This window comes from Phalacrocorax aristotelis, chromosome 3 (genome assembly GCF_949628215.1).
Source record: "Phalacrocorax aristotelis chromosome 3, bGulAri2.1, whole genome shotgun sequence".
NCBI lineage: Eukaryota > Metazoa > Chordata > Aves > Suliformes > Phalacrocoracidae > Phalacrocorax > Phalacrocorax aristotelis.
The window spans coordinates 4,900,828-4,913,190 of record NC_134278.1 but is presented as its reverse complement, the minus strand read 5'-3'; the positions used below and the strand labels follow the sequence as shown (position 1 = coordinate 4,913,190).

General features: G+C 46.8%; 1 protein-coding gene across 1 annotated transcript; it reads left to right on the top strand.

Annotated features, from left to right (window-relative positions):
• The first annotated feature begins 982 nt into the window (after positions 1–982).
• Positions 983–6,751, top strand: LOC142055704 (uncharacterized). The gene is made up of 2 exons (XM_075089824.1): positions 983–5,584; positions 6,012–6,751. The coding sequence occupies exons 1-2, from the start codon at positions 2,889–2,891 to the stop codon at positions 6,046–6,048; spliced, it is 2,733 nt and encodes a 910-aa protein (XP_074945925.1). The 5' UTR covers positions 983–2,888; the 3' UTR covers positions 6,049–6,751.
• The last annotated feature ends 5,612 nt before the right edge of the window (positions 6,752–12,363 follow it).

Here is a 12,363-nt window from a genome sequence, read left to right as displayed (position 1 = left end):
GCCAGATACTCTCAGCTTAATTTGCCCAGGGAATGTTCACAATGGCCATTGCTTAAAGCAGGTGCTATTCTCTACGCTCAGGTTACATGCCTGGACTTCTTTCACTATCAATGGAAAGCTGTAGGTATCTCCACATGAGAAGACTTAGGTGACTAAGTAAACTACAAACATCCATGAGCAAGTAGAGTTCTACTCCTCAAAAACTGTCTTATGGATTCACATGCAGTTACTTATGAGGAAAGAGCATACTCAATATAAAAAAGGGAGATAGAATCTAGGCAAAGTATAAGGAATATCTAATAATTTCCCAGAATAGTTCTGTGCTGGTTTTGGCTGAGAAGGGGTTAATTCTCCTCACTGTGGGGGTCAGCTACCTTTCCAGCTTCCCGCGCTCTGCCGCGTGGCGTGGCAGGGGGGGCTGGGAGGGGCAGGGCCATGGTGGGGGCGGCTGACCCCGACTGGCCAATGGCAGGTTCATTCCATACCATGTGACACCATGACCAGTATATTGAGGGGGGGCAGTGGCAGCGCGCGGGCGGCGCGGCGTCGGGTCGGCGGGCGGCGAGCGGCTGCGGCGCGTGCGGTTTGTTCCGGCGGTTCGTTCCCCCTCTCCCCTCCCCTCCCTTCCCCCCTCCCCCGGGGCTTTGCGCCTCTCGTTGTTCTCCTTCACATTGCATTTCTACTGTTGTTTCTTTTAATTTTCATTATTAAACTGTTCTTATCCCAACCCACGAGCGTTACCCTTCTGATTCTCTCCCCCATCTACCGGTGGGGGAGTGAGCGAGCGACTGTGTGGGGCTGAGCTGCCGCTAAACCACGACAGTCTTTTTGGCGCCCAACGTGGGGCACGAGGGTTGGAGATAACAACAGCTGCTGGTCACAGCACCATGTTGTCCTTTTTGCAGTGGGTGTTAAAAATCGGTGTTGGTTGTTTGAGTCTGCTGTGTTCTGCTGTGATTAGTAATGTTTTGCCTACGAGATTTGTTATACAAACACTCGTTTTCAGCTTTACCTGGTATTTGGGGTTTTTGCTGAAACCGTTACTGTACTTCGGATACCACCTTGTTGAGGCAATTAGCAATTATACCTCCTCCTCTGAGAGATTTTATATGGAGGAAATACAGAATAATACCTTTGCAACTTTGTTCTATGATGTCTGTGCCTTTGTTACAACAACGTTTTTGTATCTTGAACATCCTTGGGTGGTTAAGGTGCAGTCATTGTTAGTTTTTGGGCATGTTGTTTTGGTTTTGACTAAGCAACTTAAGAATATCACCCAGAAATCTGCCCCGAGGCTTGATAGTTACGAGTGGCAGGGCATGTGGGATAGCATGGGCAAATACCTAGGGCAGTGGGCACCCCCAGTGTTTTGGAGTTTCACCCCCGAGCAAGTGCAGAATCCTAAAAAACTAGTAGAATATTTGGAGAAAGTATGTTGTTACGCTGGGAACTCCAGAGAGACACAGATAACTGCAACGTGCTGGGGTCTGGCCCATGCATACCGAGCCCTGCTCAACAGTATTCAGTGCCCCCAGGGGGAAGAGAATGTCTCTGGATTGAAATGCAAAGTGACTGGCACTGTAGGCAATCCAGCCCTGACAACAGGCACTGCAGCCACTCAAACCCCCACAACAAGTACCGGAGCTAGCTCAGAAAATAAACCCGTACCAGTATCAGTTGCCCCCATACACAAGACGAAATATTGGAAGCGGACATCAACTCGTTTAGAACGGGATGATGAAGAACCAGGGCCATCGCGGGGAGAGGAGGGAGAAGTAATAAATGAAATAGAGACCACCCGATCCCTGTCCTTAAGCGAGTTGCGAGATATGCGAAAAGATTATAGCCGTCGTTCAGGTGAGCACATTGCCACCTGGCTGCTCCGATGCTGGGATAATGGGGCCAGTAGCCTGGAACTAGAGGGAAAAGAAGCCAAACAATTGGGATCCCTTTCTGGGGAAGGGGGCGTTGACAAAGCAATTGGAAAAAAACCACAAGCCCTCAGCCTCTGGAGGCGACTCCTGTCTGGAGTGAAGGAAAGGTATCCCTTTAAAGAAGATGTTACATATCGCCCAGGAAAATGGACAACTATGGAGAAAGGCATCCAGTATCTCAGGGAATTAGCTGTGTTTGAGGTGATTTATGGTGACCTGGATGATCAACGGTCATCCAAAGATCCAGATGAAGCCGAGTGCACACGACCCATGTGGCGGAAGTTTGTACGGAGCGCACCATCTTCGCATGCAAACTCATTGGCAGTGATGTCCTGGAAAGATGACGAGACACCAACGGTGGCAGAGGTGATAGATAGGCTCCGGGATTATGACACAAATATCTCTTCCTCGCTTGTCTCTGCTGTGGAGAAACTATCCCAAGAGGTCCAGCAACTCAAAGAAGATCTGTCCTACTCCCCACCTCGACAGAGCAGTGTCTCAGCTGTTAGGAATAAGCGTCCTTTGGCTCAAAGAAGGGGATACACACCACGGGCCACCCTATGGTTCTACCTGCGTGACCACGGAGAGGACATGATGAGGTGGGATGGCAAGCCTACTTCGACCCTACAGGCACGAGTACATGAACTGCAAGGAAGAACAGTCACTCAGGGAGGCTCTTCCAGGAAAGCTGCTGCTCCAGTTTCCAGCGAGCAAGTCCCCAGACAGAGGAGTAGAAGCGCAGATTTTATTTCTAAGTGTAATAGAGGGACTCCTGATTCACATTTACAGGAAGTGAGTTGTGACTGCCATGATCAGGACTAGAGGGGCCCTGCCTCCAGCCGGGTGGAGGAAAGGGATAACCGGGCTTACTGGACTGTGTGGATCCGATGGCCTGGCACGTCCGACCCACAGGAGTATAAAGCTTTAGTGGACACCGGCGCACAGTGCACCTTAATGCCATCAAACTATATAGGGGCAGAACCCATCAGCATTGCTGGAGTGACAGGGGGATCCCAAGAGCTAACTGTATTGGAGGCCGAAGTGAGCCTAACTGGCAATGAGTGGCAGAAGCACCCCATTGTGACTGGCCCAGAGGCTCCGTGCATCCTTGGTATAGACTACCTCAGGAGAGGGTATTTCAAGGACCCAAAAGGTTACAAGTGGGCTTTTGGTGTAGCTGCCTTGGAGACGGAGGAAACTGAACAGCTGTCTACCTTGCCCGGTCTCTCAAAGGACCCTTCTGTGGTGGGGTTGCTGAAGGTCAAAGAACAACAGGTGCCAATCGCCACCACAACAGTGCACCGGCGGCAATATCGCACCAACAGAGACTCTCTGATCCCCATCCATAAACTCATTCACCAACTGAGGAGCCAAGGAGTCATCAGTAAGACCCACTCACCCTTTAACAGTCCCATATGGCCAGTCCGGAAGTCTAATGGAGAGTGGAGACTAACAGTAGACTATCGTGGCCTGAATGAAGTCACTCCACCGTTGAGTGCTGCTGTGCCAGACATGCTAGAACTTCAATACGAACTGGAGTCAAAGGCGGCCAAGTGGTATGCCACAATTGATATTGCTAATGCATTCTTCTCAATCCCTCTGGCAGCAGAGTGCAGGCCACAGTTTGCTTTCACATGGAGGGGCGTCCAGTACACCTGGAATCGACTGCCCCAGGGGTGGAAACACAGTCCTACCATTTGCCATGGACTGATTCAGACTGTACTGGAACAGGGAGAAGCTCCAGAACACCTTCAATACATTGATGACATCATTGTGTGGGGCAGCACAGCAGAAGAAGTTTTTGAGAAAGGTGAGAAAATAGTCCAAATCCTTCTGAAAGCTGGTTTTGCCATAAAACAAAGTAAGGTGAAGGGACCTGCACGAGAAATCCAGTTCTTAGGAATTAAATGGCAAGACGGTCGTCGTCAGATTCCAATGGATGTGATCAACAAAATAGCAGCCATGTCTCCACCAACTAGCAAAAAGGAAACACAAGCTTTCTTGGGCGTTGTGGGTTTTTGGAGAATGCATATTCCAAATTACAGTCTGATCGTGAGCCCTCTCTATCAAGTGACCCGGAAAAAGAATGATTTCAAATGGGGCCCTGAGCAACGACAAGCCTTTGAACAGATTAAACGAGAAATAGTCCATGCAGTAGCTCTTGGGCCAGTCCGGGCAGGACAAGATGTAAAAAATGTGCTCTACACTGCAGCCGGGGAGAATGGCCCTACCTGGAGTCTCTGGCAGAAAGCACCTGGGGAGACCCGGGGTCGACCCCTAGGGTTTTGGAGTCGGGGATACAGAGGGTCTGAAGCCCGCTATACTCCAACTGAAAAAGAGATATTGGCAGCATATGAAGGGGTTCGAGCTGCTTCAGAAGTGGTTGGTACTGAAGCACAGTTGCTCCTGGCACCCCGACTGCCAGTGCTGGGCTGGATGTTCAAAGGAAACATCCCCTCTACACACCATGCAACTGATGCTACGTGGAGTAAATGGGTTGCACTGATCACCCAGCGGGCTCGAGTAGGAAACCCCAGTCGCCCAGGAATCTTGGAAGTGATTATGGACTGGCCAGAAGGCAAAGATTTTGGATTATCACCAGAGGAGGAGGTGACACGTGCTGAAGAAGCCCCACTGTATAACAAACTGCCAGCAGATGAGAAGCAATATGCCCTGTTCACTGATGGGTCCTGTCGCCTTGTGGGAAAGCACCGGAGATGGAAGGCTGCTGTATGGAGTCCTACACGACAAGTAGCAGAAACTGCTGAAGGAGAAGGTGAATCGAGCCAGTTTGCAGAGGTAAAGGCCATCCAGCTGGCCTTAGACATCGCTGAACGGGAAAAGTGGCCAGTGCTCTATCTCTATACTGACTCCTGGATGGTGGCAAATGCCCTGTGGGGCTGGCTGCAGCAATGGAAGCAAAGCAACTGGCAGCGCAGAGGCAAACCCATCTGGGCTGCCACATTGTGGCAAGATATTGCTGCCCGGGTAGAGAAACTGGTTGTAAAGGTACGGCATGTGGATGCTCACGTCCCCAAGAGTCGGGCCACTGAAGAACATCGAAACAACCAGCAGGTAGATCGGGCTGCCAAGATTGAAGTGGCTGAGGTGGATCTGGACTGGCAGCATAAGGGTGAACTATTTCTAGCTCGGTGGGCCCATGACACCTCAGGCCATCAAGGGAGAGATGCAACATACAGGTGGGCTCGTGATCGAGGGGTGGACTTGACCATGGGTATTATTGCACAGGTTATCCACGAATGTGACACATGCGCTGCAATCAAGCAAGCGAAGCGGGTAAAGCCTCTGTGGTATGGGGGACGATGGCTGAAATATAAATATGGGGAGGCCTGGCAAATTGACTATATCACACTCCCACAGACCCGCCAAGGCAAGCGCCATGTGCTTACAATGGTAGAAACAACGACTGGCTGGCTGGAAACATATCCTGTCCCCCACGCCACTGCCCGGAACACTATCCTGGGTCTTGAGAAACAAGTCCTGTGGCGACATGGCACCCCAGAGAGGATTGAGTCAGACAATGGGACTCATTTCCGAAATAGCCTCATAGACACCTGGGCCAAAGAGCACGGCATTGAGTGGGTGTATCACATCCCCTATCACGCACCAGCCTCTGGGAAAATTGAAAGGTACAATGGACTGTTAAAAACCACACTGAGAGCAATGGGGGGTGGGACATTCAAGCACTGGGATACACATTTAGCAAAAGCCACGTGGTTAGTCAACACGAGGGGATCTGCCAACCGAGCTGGCCCTGCCCAGTCAGAAATCCTACATACTGTGGAAGGGGATAGAGTCCCTGTAGTGCACACAAAAAGTATGCTGGGCAAAACAGTCTGGGTTCTTCCTGCCTCTGGCAAAGGCAAACCCATTCGTGGGATTGTTTTTGCTCGAGGACCTGGGTGCACTTGGTGGGTGATGCGGGAGGATGGAGAAATCCGATGTGTGCCTCAAGGGGATTTGATTTTGGGTGAAAACAGTCAATGAACTGAATGGCACAATGTGAACTGCTATATAATATTGTGTGTCACCTCTGTGTTGTATCAATGATATCAGAGTACGAGCCTCCCAACCCATGGAAGATCAACTATGAAACAAGCCGTGCAGCAGTGATGGAACGATGACTGACTCGGTATGCAGCAACCCAACGCCACACACCATCTCTCCCACCCGGAAAGACTGATACAACAGATGGAGCCCAGAGTCATGGACTGCGTGAACTCAATGGACATTTTAATGGACATTTTACAGGGAAGATCCATGAACTAAGGGAATGATGTCTGTGTATTATGTTAAAGGATGGGAAGGGGAGGGGTGGTGGTTGGTACGGTTGTATTGCATCATATGGGACCTGGGCATGGTGTAAGTGGTATGGAATAAGGGGTGGAGAATGTGCTGGTTTTGGCTGAGAAGGGGTTAATTCTCCTCACTGTGGGGGTCAGCTACCTTTCCAGCTTCCCGCGCTCTGCCGCGTGGCGTGGCAGGGGGGGCTGGGAGGGGCAGGGCCATGGTGGGGGCGGCTGACCCCGACTGGCCAATGGCAGGTTCATTCCATACCATGTGACACCATGACCAGTATATTGAGGGGGGGCAGTGGCAGCGCGCGGGCGGCGCGGCGTCGGGTCGGCGGGCGGCGAGCGGCTGCGGCGCGTGCGGTTTGTTCCGGCGGTTCGTTCCCCCTCTCCCCTCCCCTCCCTTCCCCCCTCCCCCGGGGCTTTGCGCCTCTCGTTGTTCTCCTTCACATTGCATTTCTACTGTTGTTTCTTTTAATTTTCATTATTAAACTGTTCTTATCCCAACCCACGAGCGTTACCCTTCTGATTCTCTCCCCCATCTACCGGTGGGGGAGTGAGCGAGCGACTGTGTGGGGCTGAGCTGCCGCTAAACCACGACAAGTTCATAGAATTATTTCTTACTTTTATGTGCCTACTTCCCCAGGCCAACCTGTTCCAGTGTTCAGTTGCCCAAGCTCCAAGCCCTTAGTCATCTTGCTAGCCCTTCACAGGACTCTCTCCAGTTTGTCCACCTCTCTTTTGCACTGGGATGCACAGCACTGGACACAGTGCTCCAGCTTTGTCTCACCACTGTTGAGCAGAAGGGGAAGGATCAACTCCTGTGACCTGCTGGCAGTGCTTTGACTAATGCAGCCTGGGATACTGTTGGCCATCTTTTCTGCAAGGGCACATTGCTGGGTCACGTTCAACTTTTCCACCAGGACCACCATGTCTTTTCCTGCCAAGCTGCTTTCCAGTCATTCATTCCCCAGTCTGTACTGGTTTATGAGGTTATTCCTTCCAAGTGCAGGATCTGGCATTTCCCTTTGCTGAACTCCATGAGATTCCTCTTGGCCCAGTTCTCCAGCTTGTCAAAGACCCTCTGAATGGCAACACAACCATCTTTCACATCAGCCACTCCTTCCAGTTTCATATCACTTGCAGACTTGCACTCTGTCTCATTGGCTTGGTTGTTAAAGGTGTTAAACAGTGTTGGCTCCAGTAGTGACCCCTGGGGTACACTGGGGTGACTGGTCTCCACCTGGACATTTTGCCCCCACTCACAACCCTCTGAGGCTGGCAGATCAGCTAGCTTCCAGTCCATCTCCCTGTCTGCTTATCTAGTCTATACTTGATGAACTTGTCTGTGGTGATGTTACGGCAGACAGCATCAAAAGCTTTTTCAAAGGTAAGACAGACAATATCCACTGCCCCCCCCTTGTCCACTGAGCTAGTCAGTTCATTGCAGAAATCTATCACGTTAAGGAGGAATGTTTTCCCCTTCGTAAAGCCATGCTGACTATACCCAGTCACCTTCTTGTCCTTCATATGTTTGGAAGTGGTTTCCAGGATGATTTGCTCCATCACCTTTGCAGGGATCCAGTACAGGCTGAGCAATCTGTACTTCCCTGGATCCCCATTCTGGCCCTTTCTGGAGGATGAGAGTGACATTTGCTCTTTTCCAGTCCTCAGACATCTCTCTCAATGGCCGTGGCCTTTCAAAGATAGTTGAGGGTCAACTCACAGTGACAGCAGCATCTTGTCAGGTCTCATGGACTTGGGTATGTCCAGTTTGTTTAAATGTTCCCTAACCTGCTCCTCCTCCACTGACGATGAGTACTCCTTGCTCCAGATTTTCCTTTTGGTCTCTGAGACCTGTGACTGCTGAAGGCAAATCTCACCAGCAAAGACCAAGGCAAAGGTGGCATGTGTTTCCCCAGCTTTTCCTGTGTCACCAGTCACCAGGTCCCCTGCTCCATTCAGCAGCAGGCCTCCATTTTTCCTGGTGTTCCTTTTGCTGCTGATGCACCTGCAGAAGCCCTTCTTGCTGACCTTCATGTCCTTTGCCAGAATCAACTTCCACGTAGGCTCCTAACCCCGAGCCCCACATGCCCTGACAGTGTCTCTGTATTCCTCCTGGGTACCCATATATGCAAACTGATGGTGACTATCATTTGTACTCTTCTTTTTTACTTATTTTGATAAATCCAGACTATATCAGGTCTATGAATATGAAACATTGTTTTTATCATGATTTATTAGGATACTGACGTCATAAGGATCCTTGGGCAAGAACTGGATATTCTGCTTTACACAGTTAGTTCTTTCTGGTTCTTCCAAAATGGTTTTTCTATTAAGAGAAACTGTAAAAAATAATGTTATGAGGGCATCAAAAGAAGCTATCACAGAAAAATTCCTTTATTTTGTCTGTCTTAAACTTAATATTCTTCTCCACAACACTTTTTCTTTTTAGAAAGCAATCTCAAAAAAGGAGTTGGAAATACTCCATTCTGAGAGATTAGGAAAAAAATGTTAATGAAGTTGACAGTTTTTAAAATTGTCTTCATTTTTGATACTAACAGATTTGTCTCTTTAATTTATATATCACCATTTTCCAACCTGCAGTAAGAATGACTTAAGAAGAAAGTCCATGGCTATAATACCTGTGTCCCAAACTGTAATTTAAGACTAACATCAGCAGATTCTTGTTCACGTCCTAATAAGCTTCTCTTTTTTCATAAACATTTCAATCCCTTTGAAGAAGATTTACAGTACAACACAAAAGCACAATGCAATAATTTTCTTCCATATATACACCTGTATATGTAGACAGTGGTATAAGCATCAGTATGCTAGCAACTCTAGGTATAAATATAGAAACAGTTATATGTATAGCCTTTTCTTATTGAAAAGAAGGATTTTCACAAACTAGTAAATCATTGTCCTCTAACCTAATTCCTAAAATATTGTAAAACATAATAGACAAGGCCTGTGCCTGTAGGGAGAATTTCTTTTCATCCCAACTTTCCACGTCCTCCTAGGGCATGTCGTCTTCCACCTCAGAAACTTTCCTTGACTTGTCCAGTTTTCTTCTCCTCATTTGTGCTTAATTCATTTCTCATCTGCACTACACCCCTATGGCACTTATTCTGCCTCCATCTCAGAGGTTCATAAGTCATAGTCTTTAAGTAACTGTTTTTCTAAGCCATACCCATGCAACTGACACGTCCTGCTTGGGGGAGTATTTCTTCCTTGCATGTTTTATAACAGCCCACAGTTTCAATGATTTTGCCATTTTACAGGCTTTTGCCAAGCGCTCTGTCTTTTCCAGTTCTGTTACTTGCACGGTTTGTCAGACTGGTTCAAAACTCGGAAAGGATTTTTGGGGCCATCCCAGATTGTAGTTACTGGTGCCAGGAAAGGCTGCTTCCTTGTTCTTCTCAGTGCAAGTTTGCTTTATCTTTCATGACTGAATCAGAAACAAAGGTGTAACTTTTGATGTTTGTGTTTATTGCATTGTCCTATTGATTTCAGTTTAAGGCACCATGAACTATTTCCCACGTAAGGGTACCGGAATGCCCTTGATATGTTGCAGCAAATTGAAGACAAAATAAACTGTGAAATACTGTGTTATAGGGAACATTCATGTATGAAAATAAAGACCCAATGGCTAAAACCTTTGTTAATTTTCTAGATTAGAATAGAATAGAATAAAATAGAATAGTTCAGCTGGAATGGGCCTACAATGATCATCTAGTCCAGCTCCATGTTCAGAGGGTATTCTGAAAGATTTGCACTGAGGTTAAAATCAGGTTGACTAGAGTACAAACTGAAAAAATCTGGGTCTTTTCTTTCAGTTGTTCCCAACCTGGAAGACATACCTCACCGGCATGGTGTGAGCATGTTACAGATGAGACACAGTGTAGGGCCTCAGAGGATGACACTTCTCATCCTCTGTGACCCTGGCTTGAGTGACTGCACCATGCTTCTCAGGCCTGGAGCTCTGGGCCACACTGGTGCAGGCTCTGAAGACCGTCAGCCAGATTTACACAGATTTATTAATTCCCTTCCAATGTTGTATATGCTACAGCAGATCATCTACTCCTAGCAAGCATCAGCAACAGCAGCACAAGGATGAGGGGCACGGAGAAGTAAACAGAAAGAAAATGAGAGGAGCTGGCACAATATATGCCATTATTTTTCCCCAAGGATCTCAGCTACAAAATCACTGAGGAACTCCTCAAGGTATACCCTTCTGTGCCGTTTCCAAGCCTTTGCTGAAACCAATTTGGATTCAGCAATTGGGAACCTTAAGCTACCAGCATTTGTTTCCACAAGGTTATTATACTCTGATAGCTTGCATCCAGATGAAACTGTCTCTGCTTTTAGCTGACTGTTGTTAGTCATGCTGTTATATCTTACCAGTGCTATTTGTATACCTCAAAGTATCGATACACCTTTTTTTGTATTTACTTTCTAAAATACTGAATACACTGCTTTTCTTGGCTGTGCGTCTGTTGGTTTAATTTTAAAAAATATTTTTCTTCCAAATATGCCTATGGAAAACACAGATCAAACTGATCTAAGATGCTCATGACCTCAGCTATCTATGTACTGGTATCTAAAGAAACTAGTATAAGGGATTCAAGTAAAGCTCTTTAGAATCCTTGTATGAAAGTTTCCTGAATAAAAACATTTTAGCAGGCAACTGAAAGCAGGAGATTAACTTAGATGCTCTGACTTGGTTGTTCTACTGTGGTTAGAGATACATTAGTAAACTAAGTAGGCCGAGGGTGTGGAGTTTGGCATTGTCTTACGAGTGTCCATATTGTGGAGCTGCTAGTCCCGTCGCTAAAACAGCTAACCGGACACTTTGCCAGGTGACACGCAGGCGAAGTTCAATGACAGCGTATGCTAGGGACAGCTGTTAATAAGAGGTTAGTATCCAGCCACCCTGTTTTAAAGGTCAAGAGAGTACAGAGGGGTTTTTCTGAGTTAAGTACCTGAGATCCTCCAGTTCAGTGTGTGACTCAAGGACAGTATCTGATGGCATAATGTCAGTAACTTAGTAACTGAATGGAAACTATTTGCCACCTCTCCCAACCTCCTTCCTAATCTCTGAAATGCTATCTTAGTACTAGCATGCAGAAAACCCCAAATTTTGCATATATTATAGGTAGAGATTTTTTTTCTTTCTAAGCTTGACACACACCTGTTCCCTAACTCATTGCAGGACGTCCCACAAAATAGATTCACCTAACATTCCTTCTGTGTCTGAACCTTTGTGTCTGAAGTTGCTGATCCCTTCTATTATATTTCAGAGTTGAGCATTTAAAAAAAGGTTAAAAGGCCACTCAAGGCTCCTTAGCCAGTGTGGTCAAGATTTCTGTAACTAATAGCACACAAAGGAATGAGCTGACATTGACTTTGGCTGCTTTTGAATCCACCAACCAGATACCACCAGCTATTTACATTGGGATCAAAAAAGGATGAAATTGAAATTAATCCTTCCACATCTGTAGCAGAATACATTTTTCTGCATGTTGAGATTGAAATGTGTGGCATTGTTTAAGTACGTTAATCTTTGTAGACAATAGACTGAGAAGGCTGTTACACTACAGTTTTCCCAGCAGCTCAGGAGGCAGGAAAATGGAAGGTAAAAGTTCAGTTGATGTCTTGATAAAGCTGTCTTTGACACTCTGCCCTCTAGAGACTATGACTTCCCATCATCAAATATGAGCAACGGGTGGTGAAGCAACCATCACCCAACATTTATGCAGTCCTTTGAAGTTGGGAAATGCTTCGCCATGCTTCTTCTTTTTCTTTTTTTTCTCCCCAAATTCTGGCAGTCATATAAATGGGACATTTTTACCCAAAGCGCTATTTTAGCCTTTTATTTTACAGAGATAAATTAGACATTTTGTTCCATTCTCTAAAAAATAATGATTAAAAGAATAAAAAAGTCTGATTTGATTCCTAATATGCAGTGAAAGCTTAAGCTGGCTAATAATCGCTAATATACTACTTAAAGCTTCTTCTGACTCACAGCCAACTGCAGAGGGCAAGTCAAAACAGCCTTGGATAAATAATTAAAGCATTTAAAGATGTTAGGCTTATATTTTGATCCTAATCTT

Bases quoted from the DNA above. Each gene is read 5' to 3' on its own strand.
- LOC142055704 (XM_075089824.1), top strand. From the start codon at position 2,889: ATGCCATCAAACTATATAGGGGCAGAACCCATCAGCATTGCTGGAGTG. The intron at 5,585-6,011 runs GTACAATGGACT...CAATGATATCAG, and splicing joins GCCTCTGGGAAAATTGAAAG to AGTACGAGCCTCCCAACCCA.